This window comes from Hyposmocoma kahamanoa, unplaced genomic scaffold (genome assembly GCF_003589595.1).
Source record: "Hyposmocoma kahamanoa isolate Upper Pololo Valley unplaced genomic scaffold, ASM358959v1 120, whole genome shotgun sequence".
NCBI lineage: Eukaryota > Metazoa > Arthropoda > Insecta > Lepidoptera > Cosmopterigidae > Hyposmocoma > Hyposmocoma kahamanoa.
The window spans coordinates 2,811,436-2,836,904 of NW_020653415.1; the positions used below are offsets into that span (position 1 = coordinate 2,811,436).

General features: G+C 36.8%; 1 protein-coding gene across 1 annotated transcript in view; it reads left to right on the top strand.

Annotated features, from left to right (window-relative positions):
• The window catches only part of LOC113240087, a 90,823-nt gene that overhangs the window by 30,935 nt on the left and 34,419 nt on the right, over nucleotides 1-25,469 (top strand). Inside the window, exon 6 of the mRNA XM_026477297.1 lies at nucleotides 10,674-10,804. Within this exon, the coding sequence (XP_026333082.1) occupies nucleotides 10,674-10,804 (131 nt within the window). The remainder of the gene's footprint in view (nucleotides 1-10,673; nucleotides 10,805-25,469) is intronic.

Here is a 25,469-nt window from a genome sequence, read left to right on the forward strand (position 1 = left end):
AGTACAGAACACTAAATTAACCGACCTCGAAAAACATTCATTGCCTATTATGGCACTCTTAGAGGTGGAATATTTTCTTCAAATTTAAATGGAACCACTTCTGTGGTAAACTTTTTCCAACAAAAAAGGATCATCAAAATCGGTTCACAAATAAATAACTATCGCGTGACATACATACAAAACAAAACACAGTCGAATTGAGAACCTCCTGTTTTTCGAAGTTGGTTAAAAAGGAGACGCGCTATACCTTATGTATTAGCGCATTTTTATTTGAGATAGTATTAATTTTAGTTTTGTTTGATAAGTTCAGTTAGTTTTTTTAAATGAAGCAAGTAAATGTAATTCTAAGTCAATGGAGTATATAAGTTTCTTGCTTGCAACGCGATGTTTGCGCCTTTGAATCGATTCACTACAGCGCGTATACGCGCAGATGACGCTTGACGTGTGTATTTCAGTGCCTCGGTGGCCGAACGTTTACCATGCCGGACTACCACGCAGAGGTCCCAGGTTCGATTCCCGGGCCGGGAGAAATATTTGTATGTCCTACAATTATTTGGGTGTAATTTGTGGTTGTCTACGTGTGTGTCCATGGCATCCGCGACCCAAGGCTTCCCTAGTACACGGCTATGTTGAGTGTGTGCGTTATAAAAAAAATATTATTGACTTAAAATTAAGTAATAAGGTCTTAAGCATAAAAAAATAACGACTAATTTTGTTTGTAAAATATTTAGACTTCTCTCCTGAAAAGATGTCATTTTGCAGATGTGACCTTATTATTGACGAATTACCCGTGTCAATCTAGATAATTTCCTGTCTTACGAGCATCAAAGCCACGTTATTCGCTTCCGGACGTCACCCAGAACACCTAGACCTGAACCAATTTAGAAAAGATCATTTTTCACAAATTGAATTAATAAAATATTGTTTATTGCACATAAAAAATTACAATGACAGCACAGAACAGTAAACAGCAATTCCTTCCAGGCAACCTTAGGATTGAAATTTAAGAGTTGGATAAGAGGGTTAGAAAAGTTGGATAAATTGATTCTATCGACAATTTTAATTTAATTATTTGTTAACCTTAACTTAGAGCCCATACACACAGCGTACTTTGTACGCGCCGACAACGCACGTTTTACGCGTCATCTGCGTCGCCTCATCAACATCGCGATGCAAGCAAGAAGCTTCCATACTCACTGGAGTTTAGACTTAGAATTTCATGTAGTTGCTTCATTTAAAAAAAAACTAACTGAAATTAACAATCAAAACTAAAATTAAAACTGTCTTTCATCAAAATGTGCGATACATACGTGCGACTAAAGCGCGTCAGTGGCGCGTATACGCGCTGGGGGCCTACCTTAACCTTTCCAAAAACAATCTTATTTCAATGTAAGCTTAAAGTAAGCTTATTATAATATTACTCATATTCGTACCATGACAAACCTGTCAACCAAGTAATGTATTATTGCTAAAGTGATTGAAAGAACGAATGATAATAATATACTAATAATAATAAAATAAAGAGATTTTATTATTATTAGTATATTATTATTATGATTTCTCAATATTGTTTATTCCTTACTAAAAACAGGAAAGAAATAACGCTATATAAAGAAATAATGCCATCTCTTTCTTTTTTGATGTTCCGAATCGTCTTATTGTACTATAATCTTTAAGTACTTAATATTATTTAGATTCAGAGAATTTTAACTGTTAAAAAAAGTAGGTAATAATAAAATATATGAAAATTATGTTGTTTTCAATTATTTTTCGCATTTTCACGAAGAAAAATAAATAAGACAAACTGAGTCTTGATAGTCACTTTGTGAATTCGGAATTATAGTCTAGTGTCAACTGTTAATGTCACCAAGGAGCATATAGATGTCGCTGTCATAATTTCACGAAATATACATCGCGTATTTTTATTTCACGAGAAATGATTTCCTATGTACTATTAAATAAGAAAGTAAACAAAATATTGAAGAGGTTTATGTAAATAAATAAGTTACAACTTAATTATTAATCATTTCAAATCAATATTTAGGCAATCAATTCGAAAATAATGATTGTTTCCACTGCGTCCGAGTAACTTTTTAAGATTGCTAAATTTGACACAAGAACAATATTACTTTAATGTTAAAGTCGCGTCATAGTACGAACTAAGTGAATGAATAGTCACAAGGCTGCCAATAAAACATCATAGTTTTTACATTATAATAAGCTAGCTTACTTTAAGCGCGTCCTAGTACGAAAAGTCAATGTAAGGTTAAAGTAATATTGTTTTAAGAGCTTGTGGTAGGCCCCCAGATGACGCACGTTTACGACGTCTATACCTACGCGGGTCATAAATGCCGTATGCATAGGTTCGTAGGATTAACAATTTTACATATATGAAAATAGAGAAAAATAATAAAAACTAAAATAAATGTTGACATTAAAACAAACACGAATTAGGTCTCACGGTCACGAGTAATAGACAGACAGAGTCATGGAAAATAATAAAGGTTTCGAAAAATCTTCAACTCCAACCAATTACTTCTTTACAACCAACTAATTTATATTGTGGAAACTGTATTTTTATTTGCAGAACTTGGCCCTTTTCAAGGCGAGAGTGAATAGGCATTGTTTAAGAGTGCATGCTCCATCGTCGACTCATCGTCACTGTCCTCAGATGAGATGGAGGTCAAATGCACACTTATTTTTTAATAAAAAAAATAATAAACAGTTTCTGTACTAAAAAGTAAATAACATTTTTATTAAATGTGTTTATCACAAATTGAATTACCAAGGCTCACTTTACATGTATAAATTAATTACCTACTCAACAAAATTAGGACCAAATACAATCCTAAGCTCTTTTTAGTCCATTGATTTCGTTATTCTACACACGATTCTGAGGAAGAGTTCTATTTTTGTATTGAAAAGGTAGCTAATGCTCTACGGTTAGCCCCAAATCCATTTAGCTTCGTGTGAAGAAGATCGAATCAGATTTATTGGACAAAGGAACGCTTCAGAATGGATTCAGTAAACCTGACCTCCAATAAAGCTAAGTATTGTTTTGACCTCGCTAAATCTGTATTGCACGGTTGTATTATCGATTAGTTGTTTAATTATCAAATCAAGAGTCAGCAGATCTTTACACTTTTCTCTTTGGACAATCCTATCTTGAATGCCATAGAATTTAGTAGCTGCAGAGCTCCACGTGAAAGAGTTCGTCTAGGGAAGTGCTGCCACCTTACCTATTTCTGCCGCCAAGCAGTACTATATGGTGAGTGAAAACAAGTGAAATCCGGTACCGGGATCGATACCCGGCGCCTCCACCATTTGTAATAAGGGCGTAGCGAGAGGTACTTTTATGAATATAAACTGGAATAATCTTCAACACTTGGTTTATTGTACTTTTTCACATAATTTCAGCGTTGGGTTACATTTCGTAATCTCAAGATGCTCCATTCTTTTCTCTTACTTCATTTTCAAAACATTCTAATTTCAAAACTATTCATTCAGCCAGTGATTCTACTCATAGAGTAGAGCCTAGACTACAATACATAAAAATTTTCATGATAGAAAAAAAAATACTACCTCGAAATTGTACAAAAGAACCGCTGTATTCAATAGGTGGTTTACATATACCAATGATTATTGTTTTCTCAACTGAACTAAATAGAACAAGTATAGTATACGATATAAGTTTTTCATGGCTTTGATTTCGTTTGTAAAAGCATAAAATAAAGCCAGTGTCCTGGCGCTCGATAGAAGTAAAATGAATCGTATTAGTACGGGAAAAATTTGATTGAAACTCATATAGCATCGACTCTTAAATTTAAAACACACTCAATTTTTACTAACATTGGATTAAGTTTTTATAGTTTTAAGTGTTTGTTATAGTTTTAAGTTTCATAATAGTTTATGGAACTGTTACATAATGAAAGGCATTAAAATATGAGTGTGGGTTTCATAAAAACATCTCAGGAGTGTTTTAATGTCTAATTATGTACAGTTACATACACTGCTTTATCTACACACTTATTATAAGCTCTCTGTGATGTGTTCAGGAACCGCATGTTACGACTGGCGAAATGGCGGCAAATAAAAACATTTCTCAGGCATATCACACAACCATAGTTTTTATTTTTAATTCATAGACAAACTAGAATCGGCCCCAACTATCATATCGTTCGATATCAAGTAACATGTGAAATTGTGAAAATTGTTTGCTATTGACATTTCATTTCGAATAAAACTTCATCTCGACTGATATTAGAATTGAGGTAGAATCAAATTGTTTTGTTTTTCAGAGATGTTCGAAATTTTAATGTAATAATAACATCGAATTCGATGATAATATACAATAGCAATAATAACCTTTTCACAGATAAGAAATTTGTTCTAACAAAACAGTTTACCTTTATGCTGAGTAATTTGCGGTTTTTGAACACATTATAGAGAGTAATATTAATATTAATAATATTGTAGTTTTTAATATCAATCGTGTCATGTGTATTGCGAACACAATAAAATTTTCTTATTCTTATTCCTATTCTAAGTTACGTTGTATTATGGATCTCTGTATCTGAAATTAATGAATATTATTAGTTTTATTATATCCAAGCGAACAAAGTCGTTGCTGAATGCTGGTATTACAATTTACCGCCAGTCTCTTATCAGACAAAAAACGGGCAACACGAACCCTCCTTCTGCCCAAAGACATAAATCTGCCAATGTCCAGCAGCGTAGTTTAATAAGTTGTAGCTTTACTATGCAGGTTTATCTGTAAAATACTACAACCTCACAGGACCATGTTACTAACGTCATAAAGAACAACTTTTGTTCCATGACTTTTATTAATTCAGCAGATTTTATTGTCGTACAAAAACAAATTATTTAAATAGATCACTCTACACTGTAGTACCTCTGTGCGGTAACTAAAGAAAGCACCCAAAACCAAAATTGTTTTTTGTAAATTACAACTCGCAAAGTAATAAAACAAAACTTGTACTATGATGGTAAGAATAATATGCGAGATTCAACCCTACCCTTATCCTTGTATCTTGTAGACTAACCCAATTATTAATTGAACCATCAACGTTTTTTTTAACGCGGGAAATCCATTATGGATGCCTTCTACCTTGGGATACAGACGGAAGGTTATGCGAGACTCCTACTCACTAAAAAACCCGCGACACCCGTCTCAGTACCAAGTGCTGGGTCTTGAGGGCACCGAAGCATTCTTCTAAGACCCAGAGGGGCCTATCTGTTTCCGGGTTCACCACGCTAAGTAGGAAGGAGAGGAGCTATTTCTACCTTCTTAGCCTACTGTGAGGCGCGCGCGGGTGAACGCGACACCATCTCGAGCCACACGCAGACAACGAACGTGATGGGGATACCCAAGTTCATCGCCATGACTCTCTATGGGGGAAGGTGGCGACCAAAGTCGTGCCTCCTACTCCCTGTCCACCGGTGCCGGATGTCGACAGAGGCCGCAGCCTCCCTTGGACCACCAACCCTACCGAAGGATGGTAAAGGGTGGTAGGTGGTGTCACATTACTTTAGTTGGACCTACATGTTGTAAATATAATTTCAAAAAATTAAGATACTCATTACATTATTCTCGTACAAGTCATGTAGAAAGTATGAATGTTGGTAAATTGTCGGCAGAAATTTATAGAGCGAATGTGGATGGAGGCGTGGGAAGAGGTAAACCTTGGCTTACATATCTCGATCAGATTGGGGATGTGTTAAAAGTACGAAGAACAAAAACGGACATGCATAATGAGACTGACAAGACCGTCCGACCACGGAGGCAGTTTACAATTGTTTATGTTGTGTCCATGGCACCCGCGATACAGGTTTTCCCAGTGCGGAGCCATATGTGCGTGCGTTAAAAAATTCATCAATCAAGATTTTTTTTATTGTTTTACCAACGTGATTCTCATATGTTTCTTGTGAAAGAGTTTGTTCAGAGAAGTACAACCATTTATTTCTGCTGCCAAGCAGTAATGTTAGCAATAATGCATTCCGGTTTTGAAAGGTAAGGATGCTGATGGAAGGCACATTGACTTTTCAACTTATGTCTCGCAGATTTTTACAACTGCTATGGACAGGTGTGTCGCATACTACAAAGATCGAACACAAATAAAAAATCTTTCATCTTGTTAAGTACGTTGAAGGAATATAATACTATGTCATTACACTGGTTTAAAACATCATGGTAAACTGTGCAAAAACGTGTGAACTCCACAACAGATATTGAGCCGGCTTGGTGGACGTATATGGGTTAATGTCTATGCCAATATTCCTCCCCGAAACTATTCAGCGATCCGCTTTTCTCGATCCTTCAAATGACATTTCAAAGAACACTTCCGTAACTACTAACTATCGTCTTTTGTTTACCCTATTGCTTCATTCAAACAATGTCATTGTTTTCCTGTATTTTTCCTTCTAAAGTATTTTTTTATAATACCAAGTGACCGGACGAACAAGTCGTACACCTGGTGGTAAGCGACACGCCTATTCATAACAGTTGCAGTGCCACTCAAATCTTTAAATCGCAAGGATCTTAGGGGCACTGCCACTGCACCCATCGCCCTCAGACATAAGTTGACAATCCTATGTGCCTGTAATTTCACCAGAACCCTTACCCTTCCAAATCGGAATGCAATAATGCTCACTTTACAGCTTGGCGGCAGAAATAGGTAAGGTGGCAGTACTTCCCTGGACCGAACTATATCTCAAAATGCCCTACTGCTACTAAAATATCGAGGTAAATGTTATTAATATATAGCTATGCAGTGTCTTTATTGAAAATTATAGGTATGCCTTGATTGTTCCGCTTTTGCGTCTTCTAATTTAAATCGGACGCAGGGAATTAGGGGGCGCCGAGCACCGCTCGCGACGCGCCCCCAAAGAGCCTGTGTTGCTCTCGGCGCAAGCAAAGTAAACTGGCTATTAGATTTCAAGACTATCAAGAAGGATAAGCCCTGTCGCTCTCTTGTTAAGTCCCAGTTATCTTTTCCATGCTTGAATTCCGGTTTCTATTCTCACTCCTTCACTGTTCATGCCGCCAGGTTTTGAAACGCTCTTCCTATTATTGTTCACGAATGTAAATCATTAGCTATTTTTTAAAACGAGAGTTAGAGAGCATTATTTATCTACCATTCCATCCATATCTTAGGTATTATATTATAATATTTAGTTATAAACATTATATAATTATAATATTATTATTATTTATATTGTTTTTGTATTACATTTTTTTGTTTTGTTGTGCACATTTGTTGTATTTAGATATGCAGGAAGAAATTTATTTTAAAAATAAGCATAAACTTTTGTTCATAACAGTTGCAGTGCCACTCAGAGCTTTAAATCGCAAAGATGTAAAGGGCACTGACACTCCACCCGCCACCCTTTGACATAAGTTGACAACTCCCATGTGTATGTAATTTCACCATACGTAATGTATCGTTGCTTTATCCGGTACTCACTCGGTTTTAGGGTCCAGCGTCATAGTCTTTACTCACATGTGACATTAGCTGAGTGGATTCTTTTACATAAGCCACAGCCGCACACATGACATTTATTCAAATTGAGTTGACTGTTTAAAATTGGATTATGTTTGCATCATTGTTTTTTTGTTATGTTATTTTTTGTTTTACTTTTGCTTTGTCTTTTTTATTTCTTTCTGTAAATTTGTTTTTGTGTTCTGGCATTGTAATAAATTAATTCTATTCTATTATTTCATTCACTCTCTCTTTAAAAGGTCAATGTGAGGAAATGATACGTGTAGTGGAAATAGATACAATAAAAAGCGAAAATAAAAGACTGCCATAAATGGAATAGAAAATGAATCACTGCATAGATCGCATATTGGCCGTTTGATATTGGTTCAGGGATTTACAGTTGATCATTTCACTACAGTATTTAGCTACAGTGTAGGTAGGGTAGTATAAGTAGGGTATTATAAATTCAACATTTTATTTATTAAAAAAATAAATGCGCATTTGACCTCCATTTCACCTGATAGAAAGTGACGATAAGGTCGATAATGGAGCATGCTCACTTAAATAATGCTTATTCACTCTCGCCTTAAAAAGACCCAAGTTTAAATCAAAATGAGACAAACTTATTGGGAGCTAGTTCTGTACAAAACAATCCGTACTCAAATGTATAAAATTATTATTTCCCTTTTATTTTTAAAACTAATTTGGCAAGTTGGCAGTAGAGTTTCTTGAGAAAGAGTTCCAGGGAAGTACTGCCACATTACCAATTTATTCCGCCAACCAGTAGTGTGAGCATTAACTGCGTTCCGGTTTTGAAGTGTACGGATGCTGGTGGAATTACGGGCGTATGGAACTTGTCAACTCATGTCTCAGGTTGTCGGGCGCAGTGGCAGTGCCCCTCAGATCTTTGTGATTTAACGCTCTGAGTGGCACTGCAACTAAAAAAAAGGCGCACGACTTATTCGGCCCCTTACTTAGTAATAACAAAAAACTAAAAATTTGCATTGCTCAATTCTCAACAGCATTGGCATTGTTCTTAAAAAGGCTGGAGTGCGTAGTGAAAAAAATAAGAGGGCGTGTTTGAAACGTCTGATAAATGTAAGTGAGGCGAGATAGGTTACAATCGATAATCTACCTACCCTAATGGCAATGCAAAGGCGTGAGATTGTGTGTGTGTATATATAGCTTCGTTTCTGGAACAGTAGCTCTGAATACTTCCACTTTTGTCCTATTGCACTGTATTCAGAACGTGAAAGATTTTATATAACCACATCACAATTTTGGACCGGACTACGATTCGCCGACTGTCGCCGCGACTGGCGGCAACACCGACTGGCGGCCGCGTTTAGGCTGCTAACAAATTGACTGCATGCCGAGACCACGACTGCATGAACTTGATAACGACTTCACGCGTTAACTGCATGTAATGGATCTCAGCTGCTTGAATTCGGTTTCGACTGCATGCAGTTAATGCGTGAAATCGTTATCAAATTCATGCAGTCGAGGTCTCGGATAACGACTACACGCATCAACTTCACGCGGTCGAGATCTTGGAAAACGACTTCACGCATTAAATTCATGCAGTCGAAACCGACTTCATGCAGCCGAGATCGACTGCATGAAGTAGATCCATCTCAATCAGCCGTGACCTCCTGCCAACACGGTGCCAATTTTTTTTTTTATTATCTCCGTTTTTATTTTGTTTTTTTTTTGTTTGTTTTTTTTTCACAAAATTCGGGTAGCAAAATATTAGTAAATAGAAAAGGCTGTTTACACTAAAACAGAAAAGGACCAAAACATTAAGTTGACGTAGTGTTAATGGAGTCGAAAATCGCGGAGAAAATCGATGGGACCTGTAAAGGGACCAAAACGTTGGTTTGTTTGAATAAAAAAATATACGCTATTTAGATCCGAGAGATATAGTTTCATTTCCTATGTGTAACAATAACGAAGACCTAAAAACTCTGTACAGTATTAAATTGTATTAGGAAGTTGGAATATTACGGTGTAAATGGCCAGGCGTTGGAACTTGTCTCGTCATATCTCAACGATAGAATTCAGAAAGTAGACATAAATGGAGTGATTTCTTTGGGTTCTCGGGTAAAAATGGGTGTTCCGCAAGGCTCAATACTTGGACCTTTCTTATTTCTTATTTATATTAATGATCTGCCATTCTTTGTCAAGGACCACGGCGAATTAGTAGTGTTTACTGACGACACATCCTTGATTTTCAAAACAGACAGACATAACGTTAACTATGACCATATTAATGATACCCTCTTTAAGGTAGTATATTGGTTTAATGCTAACAATTTATTGCGTAATGCCAAGAAGACAAAATGTGTTAAATTTTAATTTCCTAGCGTAAAATTGACTAGTCCAAGTATAGAAATAAACGAAGAAAAGTTAGACCTTGTTAATAAAGCAGTCTTCTTGGGAGTGACGTTAGATAGCAAACTTCAATGGTTCCCACATATATCTTCCCTGGCCAGCAGATTAAGCTCCGCTGCATACGTAGTCCGCAGAATACGTAAGCTTACCGATATTAGTACTGTTAGACTAGTTTACTTTAGTTACTTCCATAGTATAATGTCCTACAGGATTCTCATGTGGGGCAAAGCGGTAGACATTCAAACCATATTTATATTGCAAAAACGACCGATTCGTTCTGTGTACCGTTTAAGTCCTCGGGTTTCTCTAAGAGAAAACTTTAAGGAGACTGGTATCATGACGGTGGCATCACAGTAGATTTACTCAAATATTTTATATGTCCGTAAAAATATAGATAATTTCTATAAGAAAGAACATATCCATAATACTAATCTTAGAGCTAAATCCAAACTCATGGTACTCTATGGTCCAAACTATTGCAGACTACGTGTTAGATAAATCTGTATGGAAAGACGACATAGCTCTAGAATCTACAAAAATTTGATTCAAAGTGTATTCCATAGCATTTAAATTCATTTGAAAAGAGCAATTCCTAGAGTTTCTTGCTCGTTCTTCTCAGAGAAGTCAGCGTAGTGAACGAGCAGTAGCTTAACCCATAGATATAGAAAAAAGCTTGACCCGACATGTGACGTGAGACGTTTTGAAGTGTTAATTTATTTTCGTATATATATTTTTGACTTTGACTGTGGCTTCGATTACTTATATGTGTTATATTTCTTTCAGGGAGACTGGGTGTACCCTCACAGACCTGGGGACTACGCGACCCTGACGAGAAAATATCTCGGCTCGCTCTATTGGTCCACCCTCACCCTGACCACCATCGGTGATCTCCCCACGCCCGAGACCAACGCCGAGTAAGTATATAGTTAAATTTTATTATCGGGTTAAACGGGTAACGTTTATATTTTATTACTAGAATATAACGTTATTTCTTTAAAAATCTGAAATTATATTGATTAAACTCTACTACTCACTTGTAAGGCGGTTTGCCCTGAGAAGAACGAGTGAGATATTCTAAGAGTTGCTCTTTGTAAATACATAAACATTTATAGATATCGCACTTTTAATACAGTAGTGTATTAACTCAAAAAGTGTATTTTTAAAGAATCGATGAAAAATGATACAATATAAGAATACTTACTTCCCGTAAAAGATTATTCATATTTATGTATACGTTAAAATTTAAACAATTTCCTACTTCAGTGTTTTATTGAATGTCAGGATTTTTCACCAAGATGGTATTCAATTATTTTTAAAAACCAGATACAAAGATCCGACAACAAGCACATAGAAAAATTCGTGGGGTCCGCTGGTTCGTTCCGTGGTTTATGTAATTGTTCGATCTTTGTATTAATATTCATAATTTCCTACTTGTCAACAATAATTATATATATTTTTGAGTAAAGATTATTTTGTCCAGAACTAACTCACAAAAAGTTTGTCTCATTTTGAGTTAAGTAGATTTTAATTCTTATATATATAATCATAGATCTTTTAATTGTAATTTTTAAGTTTATTGAATGTTCATAATCGTCGTTCGTATATGATATTCAATTATTTTTGCGAAATTACTCCACTAGTTTGTTATAATTATTAATACAAAGATCAAACACTTAGAAAAAAATCCTTCGAACCGGCTGGATTCGAACCAACGTCTTCCAGCAAACCATGCCAGACGCTATGCCAACTAAGCCACGAAACGAACTAGCGGATCTTAAATTTTTTTTCTTATCGCAGATCTTTGTTTTTCTGGTTTTTAACGACCTTTTTACCGTAGCTCCATCTGTGAGAAATATATTTCTTCAGCTCAGCCATAAATCATCATAGATATCTTTTAATAGTTTATCACAATATTCTAAAGATGATTATATTGCGAGATTAAAATATAGCGTTCAACACTGGTATAATCTTGCTTTTTACATATTTTGAGTTACAGCACTATTGTAATGCGATGTCATCTACAATATTTATTTCAAATGTCGAGACAACCTGAAACAGCTAAACGGGTCAGTAACGGATTTTTGTCAGCCAGTACGCAAAAGCTGTTTCATAACTGAAAAAAAGTTTTTGTTACACTATAATGTAAAACGTCGTAAATCATGGCCTTAGTTTCTCAAATTCGTATCTTAAAGCACAAAGTTACTGAAATGCAAAAAATTAATTGTATATATACAAAGTTTACAGGCTGATTTCATTTTCACATCACATTTCCTTCATATTTACACGCTAGCTTTTATGTATTCTTAAAGTAATGCATCCAAATTTACACCCTTGATAAGAAATTTAAAATAAATAGAAAGTTTTGCCATCTCCTGGATAATAATTCTTTATAAGATACGAGTTTGAGAATGTAAAACAGCGAAATGTCAAATTTTGTATTCCAAACATTGACTTACAATTATATGGACGTCGGGTCCGCGCTAAAAAGTGTCCGCACTTGTAAGGCGCTAAAATCGTATACAGAGCGCCAAACTCCGCTTTAGTCTTCATTTGTTCGACTGACAGGGCGATACTGCGATGACATAACAATTTAAATTTCGAATAGGTTGACTTGGGACATTTTTTTCGTGGTTTTATTTGTAAGTCAATGATTCCAAAGCGCCCATATTGAAACAGACGAAAGAATTTAAATATATTTCCTTATTTTAATGTTTTTAGAAATCTCTAAAAACTAATTTGTTTCGTTAGGCCCGGAATATCAATTAACTTTTTTTTAATTCATATACAAATGAAAATCACTGCATGTGTTTATACTTTAAACGTTATTTACAATAAAGAGTGAAGTGCTTATAAAACTGACAGACACCCGTTTCGTGTCAGTTAAAAGACAATACCCTCGTAATAAATGTAGCAATGACCTCATTTGGACCGAAATTGGGTCAGCCTCAGGACTGGTTATGTATTAGCATTATTGGGGCAAAGATTTGCAACGCAAATTCGTATAACATTTTATAAACATGTGTACTAAAGATATGATTTATGTTAAACACATAATGAACGTGGAATAACCACGAAAACCGCGTAAACAACGAAAAACATTAAAACCACAAAGACCACGAATACCAAGAAAACCACACGAATAACAAACTCAAAACATGCAACGACGCGACAAGAAAGATTGGAATAGACAGGTTATATTTACCTAAATTTCAAATGATATACATACAGTGGACAATACTTTTCCATTAAGAAAACATATTTGTATATGCATTTACACCAAATTGTTTTAAACGAAAAATGGGTGTTTATTTGCTTGTATAAGGAGGCGATTGCACCCTAGTCAGCCGTAGTCATGAGACATCGAGTATATAACCAGAAATAGAGACGAAATGTCATTTACTTTGTTTGAAAACTCTTTTGCTAAATCATTATGGTGACAACTGCGCTCCGATTGGCCAGCCCGGATTCGAAACAATTGACGGGTGTCGTCAATTGTTCAAATTCAAAAATTACACATTAAATTACAGATGAAATGTGATTCCGTTTGTTTTGCAATTAGATGTTTTGCTGTCTATTCGCACACCACCGAATAGAACAGCCCATTGTTAGAGATATTGTCTTTATTACAATAAATACAGAATATTTTTGGAATATGCGGAGACGTCCACACATGTCAGTTGTTGGCGCTGTACTATTTCAGGTTTCTAATTTGTGATTTCAGCGAAAAGGAGAGTTGATATTTAAAAGTGATATAATGCCTGTTTGCCTGTTGAGTTACCAGGGATGGAAGACTTTTATTTCGTCTCTATTTTTGGTTATATACTAGATGCTTTGAGGCCTATGAAAGGGCCGTAAACGTTGGTTTGTTAGAAAAAATGACGATACACGATTTAAATCCGCAATCGCAAAATCCTAATAACCTAATAATTACAAAACTTCTCTTCTAAGTGGGTAATTTTCAGGTTAGTTTCCCCTATCTAATTTCGGTGGCAATTTTTGTTTATTTACAAATTCTAGAGTATTATCATGTAGTATTATTTAATATTCGAGTGAAGTAACATGAAATACTATCAATGTTTCACGACAATGTCGTGAATTGTCTTCGAAATTAGAGAAAACTAACCCGGAAATCACCCATATTATACACTACCGTAGTAAAGTAACCGCTAGTTACAACTCAATAACATAGAAGAAAATACATAACAGTAATTTCGGGAGTTCAGGGGTATTAACCACTCTATATATACTACTTTCTAGAAGTTTCGGTGCATATACTTTGCCTAATTTAATCTCCGTTATTAATTAATTAAAGATCAACTAGGTCTTAACGCTAACGTAATTAGGATGAAATGCTGCGGAAGCGTCCGTATCTCGCTCTCGCCTTTTACAAGTACACTAGCGAGTGTTAGGGAATTTGACGAAAAATTTGTTAATTTTTGACAAAGGATACCCTTCATATTGGATTTATTCAAACTTTTAATTTTAAAATATAAAAGTTTTAACGATCAAAAATGAGTCGTTTTTTTCTCAATTTATAATAACAGTCATTCGGATAGGCTTATGTAATTAAATACTTGTTAAAAGTTTTTTTTATGAACACAATGTGTAATTATTTTTCAAAAAAAAATTAAATATTAACAAAGCTACTGAACAGGAAAGCAACCATCAGTATTCTTTGCGTTAATATAAATGGTATTTAGTCGCAATAGAGCTCCTAATGAAAGCTTGTCCAGGGAAGTACTGCCATCTTCGAGTGGCACCACAACTGCTTCGGACAGGCGTGTCGCTTATCACCAAGCAACACATTACATTTGTGTGTGGGTCAGCTGTATGTGGGGGTCATTAATTCTTTGTGTATTCCTAACCATTAACCAAGACAATCCTGTAACAGTCATATACCCATTTGACATGCGTATCTATTATTATAATTAGATTTTCTTTCTCCTGCATCAATTAACATTTAGTTCCATGGTGCACCGCTGGATGGCGTTAGTTGTATTCTGAATCGCGCTAGTGATTTGTTAACTTCGTAGTGAGCTTGCGTCTAAATCTGGCGAATGCGCCTATTTGCGAAAGGCTCGCGAGCTACACACGTGATACTGCTATAATAGCATAGAGTTCTCACTCTTTATGTCGCTCTCGCGTAAGTCGCGCCCTATCGTGCTAGCCCTACAGTTCCCGTGTCGTTGGCGCGCTTCTCGCACTCCATCTATGCTTTCTTGCCTACAGACGCGCACTTAACTATAGCGCATATAAAACGCATTCGCCTGAATTGTTCGTACTCTAAACAAACCCTTACATTTTGTATATGCCTTCTATGACGGACATGACAGCGCTATAGGGCATAGAACGCTTACAGGTTATTGCGACGTTTCGGTCATTATTTCGCTACCTTTCGCCTCGGTATTAAACAATTTCACGCTTGTGAGATATAGTATTGAGTCTCAATTTTTTTTTTTGTTACACTGTCCCGGACATTCAAAGGGCTAGAATATAAAAACTTTTTATCAACTGGTATTACAAATTCAAATTTTCAACAAGGATTTCAATACCACTTTTAAAATTACATAATAAATAGACTTTGATCAATTAAACATTGTTTAAGCTGAGACCATTTAATACTGGAAATTCTGTCCGGAAGTGCATTTGTGTGCGCTAGTTCGCGGAATAAGGGTCGAAACACACAATTGCGAATCGGCGCGATGCAAATTCTCAACGCAGAAAACTGCGAGGCGAATTGCTGTAATGCAATTTCGTGCGGCAAGGCTTCTCACTGTCACGGTTCGGGTATTATTGATAAGAATTTATAGGAAAAAAACACAAAGAAGATTATCATCGCAGGAATGCGCGCTGCGGTGCAATTTGCAAATTCTTGCGATGCATTGTGAGAGCATCGTAGATTTTTGCGATGCGATCGCAGTTTCGTGTTTTGACTTTAATAAGTTTGTGGATCTATTGGCGTCTCTCTTTATCTCCCCCTCCCCACAGACCCCATTTTTGATATTACGGATAGTTCATGAACATCACAAATGTCTTTACGATTTCCGGTTCGTAGACCATTAAAAATCATCATCATCCCGACTTCACCCACTATTATAGGCCTCCCTAGTCTCGCCCATCTACTTCCCGCCACTTTGACAACGTCGTCCACCCATGTCGCTACAGGACCCACCTATAACCATTTCTTAACCACCTTTCGGTTATCGATTTACTCCATCTCTCTTCACCACGTCTCGCAATAAAAATTGGTTGAATACTCAATAACTACTGAATAGACTGTCACTGACAATTAATCTCTGTCATTGATATGATGTTGGCAGGAGGGGTTTTAGCCATTAAAAACGTAACGCCCGCCTGAAACGACAGTTTCGCCTTGTATATGAAAAAGAACTACATATATCCCTCTACATCCCTCTTTTACTTCTCTTATAAAGTAAAATATTAGAGAAGTATTGCCACCTTACCTATTTCTGCCGCCAAGCAGTATTTATGTACGCGTTCCGGTTTTGAAGGGTAAGGGTGCTCGTGAAATTACAGGCACATCGAACTTGTCAACTTATGTCTCAGGGTGACGGGCGCAGTGGCACTGCATTTCAGATTCTTTACGATTTAAATGGTACAAGAACTGGTATGGACAGGCGTGTCGCTTCCCAACAAGCAAACAATTTTTCCGTTACGTCACTCGGTATCAAAAAAATACAAAAGAATTGGGAGACATTTTGTTAAAGCTTATATAGCGATATTCAAAAATCACTCACCTAGTTTGTTGATTTTGTCTTATTACAGAAAAATATAACAAGAAACACTGGGAAATTTTCTTTTTCATCTTTCGGGAAGGTATACTCGAATATCACCCGTCTTCTGAGTAACGATCGAAAAAAAAAACTTTATTTTTCAATGCTAGATATTTTCGATTTAGTGGTCTACATGTAAAGCTGTAACTTATCTTAAAATCATTCTAAACGATGATAATGATTGTCATGGATAGTTATCACGTACATCCCTAGTTTTTTTTTTATAGCAAGTGACGGACGAACGAATCGAGCACCTGGTGATAAGCGACTCGCCTGTCAATAACAGTTGCAGTGCCATTCAGAGCATTCAATCGCAAAGATCTGAAGGGCACTGCCACTGCGGCCATCCCGCTGAGATATAAGTTGACAAGTCCCATGTGCCTGTAATTCCACAATAACCCGAACGCGGAATGCTCACATTACTGCTTGGCGGAAGAAATAGGTAAAGTAGCAGAACTTCCTTTTCACAAGTAGCTCTACTAAAAACATCCCTAGTCAGGGGTGCATCTTACCAAGTTATTGAACAAGTCATGCGCCTTGTGATAAGCGGCACGCCTGTCCACAGTTGCAGTGTCACTCAGAGTTTTAAATCGCAAAGATCTGAAGGCCACTGCGGCCATCACCCTGAGACATAAGTTGACAAGTCCCATGTGCCTGTTCTTTCACTGCTTGGCGGCAGAAATAGAAAGGTGGCAGTACTTCCCTGGACACACTCTTTTATCAGGAGATCTACTGCTACTTGCTCTACTACGTCTCTAAGTTAGTCCAACATTCATTGTTTGATAATACACGTTTTTATGATCCACGACTACCGGTGTTTTTCTTATCGATCTCTAACCACAAACATCTTGTTAAATAATGATGGTAAGGACATTTTTTTATTATGAAAACAAACGCGGTTATCACACATTATAATACAAAAGCAACGGGACTTACTCACCACTCACCACTGGAAGAAGACCATCGATTATGGTCGAAACTAGTCGGCCCGCTTCCTACTAAAATACTACGCGAGTAAGTGCCGTTACTTTTATATTATAATGGTACGGACAATCTAGGGATGAACGGCGACATTTTAGATTGATAGCATATAGTTCTTGAAAATTATGTCGCTGTTATAAACCTTCTAAAAGCAATCTCGGCTTTGGCGTCATTATAAAATAATGGTTCAATTAAAACCCTGTGAAATTCCGTTAAGTTGCCAATAATTGTCCAATAAATTTAGACAGGTACGTTCGCCGCCCATGGTTGGTTAACGGTCGGGCAAAATTAGTGGTTCTACGGGCAAATACCGAGTTGTGGACGCTACTTGAACACTCGATGGGATTAAAATTTTGGATAAAAAATGTTTTTCGATTTAAAAAAATCACTCAGTACAATTTTCTTAATGATATTACGATACGTGATAAGTTACTCACCTAAACATGACCTTTGCAGTGTCAATCAGAGCTTTAAATAAAAAAGAAAGTGACACTACTACTGTGTCTGTTTAATCGAGTATAAACGAGAAATAGAGTCCATCCCTGGCAACTCATCAGGTGAAATGAGCCTAATATGACTTTTAAATATCAATTCTCGTTTGCGCTGAAATCACACATTGAAAACTGAAATAGTACAGTGCCAACAACTGACCTGTGTATACGTCTCCGTAAATTCCAAAATATTCTGTATTAATTGTAATAAAGATAATATCTCTAACGATGCGAATGGTGTGGGAAAAACAGCAAAACATCTAATTACAACAAGCGGAATCACATTTCATGGGTCGAAGTGAAATAATTGGCGAAAAAAAATCCGATTGACCATATAGAATTCGAAACAATTGACGACACCCGTCAACCCGTGTTTCGAATTCTATCTGGCCAATCGAAGCGCAGTTGTCACAGTAATGATTTGGCAAAATAGTTTTCAAACAAATTAAATGACATTTCGTCTCTATTTCTGGTTATATATTCGTCTCTCTCTGAGGCATAAAGTTGTATGTGCCTGTAATTTCACAAGCACACTTACCCTTCAAAACCAGAGCATAGTTAGCTCACATTACTGCTTAGCGACAGAATATCTTTCACCATAGACCAATAACTCCAGAGGACTGCTAATTGCGATACAAGACAACGTAGTCGAGTATTTAGTACCTACTGGTATACCAGACGTCGCGACGAGTAGCAAATAGATATTTTTGTAATTAATTTGTTTTACATTGACGAGCTACATTTTCTTAAAGCCACTCTAATTTCTATTGATAACAAACAAATAACTAGATGGCGTTTATTGCACAGACTTTTATGGGTAGTGCCGGTTATAATTCTATTTTCGCCATCTACCCACACTAGGAAGCGTTAGTTTGTGAACACACAATGGCATCTATTGACACACATATTTGTCAAAGATCAGAAAATAATATAACCTTAGAATAATAACGCATAGAATCATAGTTTCATATCAAACGAACTGTCACAAGTGAGGCAAAAATCAAATTCATGTAGGCTAGTTTTAGTAGTAGGTTAATTTTCGGTTTTAGTGAATATTTATGTAAAAATACAAGTTGAAGCGCGTTACTTCCTTGTGGAATGTGATGTTAGTACCTATTTTATGTTTGTCTGACGTATTTTTACACTCATTTACCGGACATTTTCGTCATTTTTAGCTAAAATTCTTGAGCTGTTCGCGGTGCAAGTTGATCTTGAGCACTGACGGCTCGCCCACTCGTGTAGGCCCATTGGGAGCGCTTCAATTTGCCTCACTTAGCGTGTGCGGACTAAGTTTCTATGCGTTATTATTCTAAGAAAATAACATTTAATCTATGATTCAGTGTGGTCTTCGTGCCCTTAAAGGTGAATACAAATTCAAATAATAATAATAATTCAACTCATCGGAAGAACAGAGTCTGATGTGATTATACAGTGAAAACAGGATAAATACATAATCTCGTTATTCAAATGGCCTATCTAAAGGTGTTTTCAGATTTTTTTACGTATTTATTATTTCGTTTCAGAAACATAAAATCGAACAACAGTCGATTATTGACTGTGGATATCTACATTCAAGAACAACGAACGAGAATAAGCAGCATCTTGCACATAGGTCTTTGTTCTACGGATGAGTCGAATCGTTGCACGTACCACACCTAAAAACGCAGTTTTAATTCTCATAATTGAGATTTAAAATTATGAAAATTCACAATATTAATGGTTGCTTTCCTTCAAATCACAAACAATAACATACATATCAGAATAAGTACATAAACGTAATTTTGAATTAAAATTAAGACAAGATTCAAGTATAATTTATTAGCTGGATAATTTATAACTTGGTTTTAAATTAAATTGGGCTAAAATTAATTTAACTTGAAACCAATCTAAGTGAACAATAATTTATAATTCAACAAAACTTAACACAAATGTACCTTTTTTAAGTTTTAAAAGCCTTATGGGAATGGCGAAGTAGATTTACCCTTCCCTTGTTTAATTTATTAAAAGACAAAATCTGTTTTTTTTAGAGACCAGACACGCGCAAGACGAAGATAAATGAATGAATGATAACAGCTGACAAATTAATTTCGTGGCGTTCTTTTTCTTGCGTTTATTATTAAACCTAATTTTTATTGTTACTGAATATCACTATAGTTTTACTATCATGATATTCATTATTTTTTGTGAAAATACTACATTAGTTTATTATTATTGTTATTATTATTGTAGATAAAACGTTCGAATAAACACAAAGAAAAATTCCTTCGACCCGACTGGACTCCCAGCGACTGTTTCTGTTGTAGCCACGTTGAGGCAACAGCCGCTGGTTCGAGTAATTTTTCTTTATATTTGTTCGATCTTTGTATGAATAGTAATAAAAAACTAAGTTTTATTTTACTTACCAGCGGCATATAACTAACAAAGTGATTGGTTTTTCAAACTAAGATCGCAATTCAATTAACTATTACTATGTATTTTAGTGTAGAGTACTACGTTAACATGACTAACAAGGAGATTGTTGCTAGCACTTCGGGTGGGCCCAAATTTCTGCCGCGCCGCGGACTCAAGTCCCGCCTGCTGCAGTTCAGGTCCAACAAAGGGTACGTCTCTATTGCGATTGGTCAGATCACGTTCTCTACATTTTAAATTCTAAAAATTGGATTTTTTTTTTTTTGGTTCCAATTGTATCGACATTGGATACAATTTATTTAGAATTTTATGAAAGAACATTTATTCACTTTTTTTAAAACATTCCACAGAATTTTCTAACATATTCCTCACGTTATAAAATGCACACTATATGCACTTACGAAGAATTGAAATGCTAAAACACAAAGGTACTAGCGTATAAAACAAGTGAGTAAGGAATGGCAAACAAAACATTTACATATATTATAAATAAATTAAATTTCATAAAAAAACTACGATTACTTACTACGATTATCAATTCGTCTCTTCCTCGTTAAATTTAAGTTGGGGTTTAAGATATTTATTTCTTAAGACAGAAAACAGACATTCACTTACAATGATAAATAACATAAATTCAACGCTTTCAAAAATAAACGAGCATCAAAACCGTTACATAGTTTAAACATTGTATTTACTTAGGGCGCCTTCAAATTAGACGCTTATAAAAGCACTGCAATGGCGCCACGGTGGCACTGAAGCCGGTCCACTACTAATATTCATACAATTCTGCAGACTAGATATTGTATGAAAATTAGTATTAGTACAGCCAGGGCTCCGTCACTCGCTCAAGGTTACGCGATAAGTGCTTACCGCTGAGTGCACCGACGTCGGCGCAAGCGCTCATACAAATCTTTCATTTGTGAGCATTCGGTTCCGCACGGCTGCACACGGCAGCCAACGCTATTTTCACCTCTCAGAGCGCGTGCCTAGGTTCCTTTTTCTAGTAGTGAGCGCGTGGTGTCTTTAGTCAGATTTAATAGACTATTAAATCTGAGCGTAGTTATTTTCGATCTTATATATCGAGTGATGTATCTGTTACGTAGTAGCTATTAAGTAATCTGTGGTACAGCACGCTTACATCGGGATTTGATAACACATCCATCCAAATATTCCAGATGTGGTTTTTAAACTATTTTTTAATTTGATTTGTACAACTTGCACGAATAGTACTAGTAGCTAAATATACCAGTCATTGTCATTAAGGGGTACGTCCATCATCGCGCGAAAGCAGACTGCGGAGTTTGGACTACTGCAGCTGCGGACGGTGTCCGTCTCCAAGTTGTAACCGGCAACTACCAGAAATTTCATTTTAGAGTTCAGTAGACAAATCAAAAGACCTATTTAGATAACCTATTAAGGATAAGGCCATGTAGAATAGCGCCTACCTTAGTGCTTTCATATGCGGTACATGCAGAGCGAACAGAGGGGCCGGCGTTGACAAAGGGTGAGAACTGAAGGTGCCAGTGACGCTTTAACCCGTTTTGATGTTAGAAATTTTCTATCAAATCACTGATACATTGCTACCACGTCTTTGCTTTACTGTTACGAAATGGAAAACTAAACGGATTTCACATAATCTTAACACTTTTTTTTATATATGTATAATTTGTTACACGTAGTTTCGACATGCATATTTTAATTCTGTAGGTGAGAGGTAATTTTGGAATTTAAATGTTTTTACAAACATTGCTTTAGAGTCCTAAAAACACGCAATGGTAAAAAACATTAAGCCCTATCGTCGTTTGTTTTTTATTTAACATATTTTATTTACGTCCGATTCGTACCAGTTCCGAAGAAATGACAGTCCGAAATGTCACAGGTGTCGTGTCATTTTATCTCTAGGTGTACAAGCCATGTTCGTAATTTCTCGGATTTGAATCGGACTTAGTGCACAAGCGACATTCAAAGTGGGTCCGAGTTTTCTAGATTTAGAACGCGCTCAAAATTATTTTAAATCAAACTCTTAACCGCTCACGCGATACATGCCGCCGTAGACGCATACCACACCTAGGGGTGCCGGTAATGATTTTATACCGATTTATCGGATATCGAAGTTATAACAGGTAAAAGAACTCATATTAATTGCTATTTCGGTAACTACTCTAGCAAACCATAAAGTTTTTAATGCCTGGGTCTGTCATTTAAAAAAATAAACAACTTCAAAAATACGTCACGACAATCGTGTGTGTTATTGTTTGGGCTGGTGATTTCGGTGTTTATTTATTGAAAACATACCATAAGTAGCGTTTTTTAAGTTTACCCTGAATATAAATGTTTATAAACTATACTTTCAGGAGTAATTTCATGGTAAACGTTAGAACCACTCAAACGGAATATTATCATATTTATCCAAGTAGGTACACCAAAAATTTCATTAGTGCTTTTTAAGTGCAGGATTTGCGGTGTATTACTGCATTTTATTTGAAATGTTTTTGTTGGTAGTACGGAGGGTATTTATTTAGCAATGCAGAATAATAATTTTTATTTATAAAATAGCCGCCATTTTGCGGTAGGAGGAGCGCATCGCGTGAGCGGTTATAAAAAGACCTCAAACGTTTGCTTGATCCTCTTTCGCTGTGTTCACAGACCAAATAAATACTGCTGTGTTCGTTACATCTATTTGTCAAGTTTGATGATTTCCAAAACTTTTACATAAAAACAAAAGACTCAAATTCAAGCAAACCTTATAACTAACCTTTGTTTCGCTTCAGACGCAAGCAAGCTGAAATAATTGCAGAGACTGGAAAAATGCGTGCGAGATTGACAGGGCTCCATTACAAAAATGTTTTCTTGTTTTATATTTCCAACACCCTTGAAGTTAACACACTTAAACATTTAGGTTGTGAAACCCCCAAGTTCTGTTGCAAATTTAAATTAGTAAGTAGTATTTATTTTGATGCTTTTGACTTACGGAGTTTTCTGGAATTAATGATGCCTGAATGAACGAATAATTTATAAATGAATGATATTTATTTATTAAAAATGTGGTTTATGAAAGCTGGTGTATACGGCGACTTTACTAAAATTGGCACACAGAAACTAAAATAATATAACTGCTTTCGTGGCCGAACGGTTATAATGCTGGTCTGCCATGTATGGTCTACATTTCTCTCGTGAGTTCTGTTTCACTTGTGGTTGTCTATGTGTGTATCCATGTCACTCGCGACACAGGATTTCCCTAGTGTGGAGTATGAGAATGTGCGTTATTTATTTATTATAATTAAATAATAAATAATTGTAATAAATAAATAATGCACACACACTGATACAATTGTAAAGCGATTCCAATAATTTCATAAAAGTTTTTTATTGTAAATGTCATGAAGTATAATAATAATATCAGTACAGAGTGCTAAAAAACCAACCTGAAAAATTGGTGGAATTACACATATTTGCCAAGCTTTATTGTAATCGGTTATTGAAAAGTGAGGGAAACCGGATTCATCCTCTAATTTGCCACGCTTAGAATTGAAATATTTTCTTCTTTCTTTTTATTTAAAAGGGATCACTACTGAGTACCGGTAGTAGGCGGTATAGCCCTTCCCCACATTGGCGCTGTCAAATCTGCTGGCTACCGACGGGCAGCAGCGTCGGTAGTACAAAGGCAGCGCCCTGCGATCTCCAACCCGCATGCCCAGCGTGGAGATTATGGGCAATAACCCCCTTCATGGACGGCACAACCAATCGAAGGCCCCCAGTTCCCGGTCGCCCCGCTATTCCTGGTCACGGTAGCGGCCATGGTACCGGCGGGGTAGGGGGTGCTAAGAATCCCCGGGCTACCGCAGGCTACCAAAAACAACTGACCCTGGCTACGTTTAACGGACGAACTCTTAGGCTTGACGAACACCTTGCACAGTTGGAAGTGGAACTGGAGAACATTAGATGGCATGTTCTGGGGCTGTGTGAAGTCCGAAGAGAGGGAGAGGACACCATAACCCTAGACTCGGGCCATCTACTGTACTTCCGCGAGGGTGATCAAACATCCCAAGGTGGTATAGGATTCCTCGTCAACAGAGTCCTCTCTAACAACGTTGAAGAGATCTCCAGTGTGTCGAACAGGGTAGCGTACCTGATCCTTCGGCTATCAAAAAGGTATAGCCTGAAGATCATTCAGGCCTACGCACCGACCTCGACACATTCGGATGACGATGTGGAAGATATGTACGAGGACATATCGAAAGCCTTACACAACACCACCAAGGCTCACTTCAACGTTGTTATGGGGGACTTTAACGCTAAAGTGGGATTTCCAAATCTTGACGAGTCTCGAGTCGGCCCGCATGGCTATGGAGTAAGGAATCACAGGGGGCAAACGCTAGTCAACTTCCTCGAGCACGAGGGGCTCTTCTTGATGAATTCGTTCTTCAAGAAGAAGCCTCAAAGGAAGTGGACTTGGCGAAGCCCCGACGCTGTGACTAAAAATGAGATCGATTTCATCCTGACGGACAAGAGACGTCTCAGAGATGTCTCAGTGATCAACAGGTTTAGCACCGGATCTGATCACCGACTTGTACGAGGCTCTCTGAATATCGATGTCAAACTTGAAAGAAGCCGCTTGATGAAGTCCACGCTCCGTCCTAATCCACTCCAGATCATGGCGGGCTCCGAGAAGTTCCATGAACTTCTCGAAGCGAGATTCGTCGAGCTGGAACCCACCGAGGACGTTGACGAGGCCCTACAAGGCGTGGTTGGGACGCTGAGAAGCGAGGGCATCAAATTTTGCCAATTGCAGCGTACGGGAAAGAAGTCTAAACTCTCGGATGAGACTCTGCGACTCATGGCGAAAAGACGCGATGACATCCAGGCCACTTCGTCAGAGAGGTCATACCTAAACAAGCAGATTG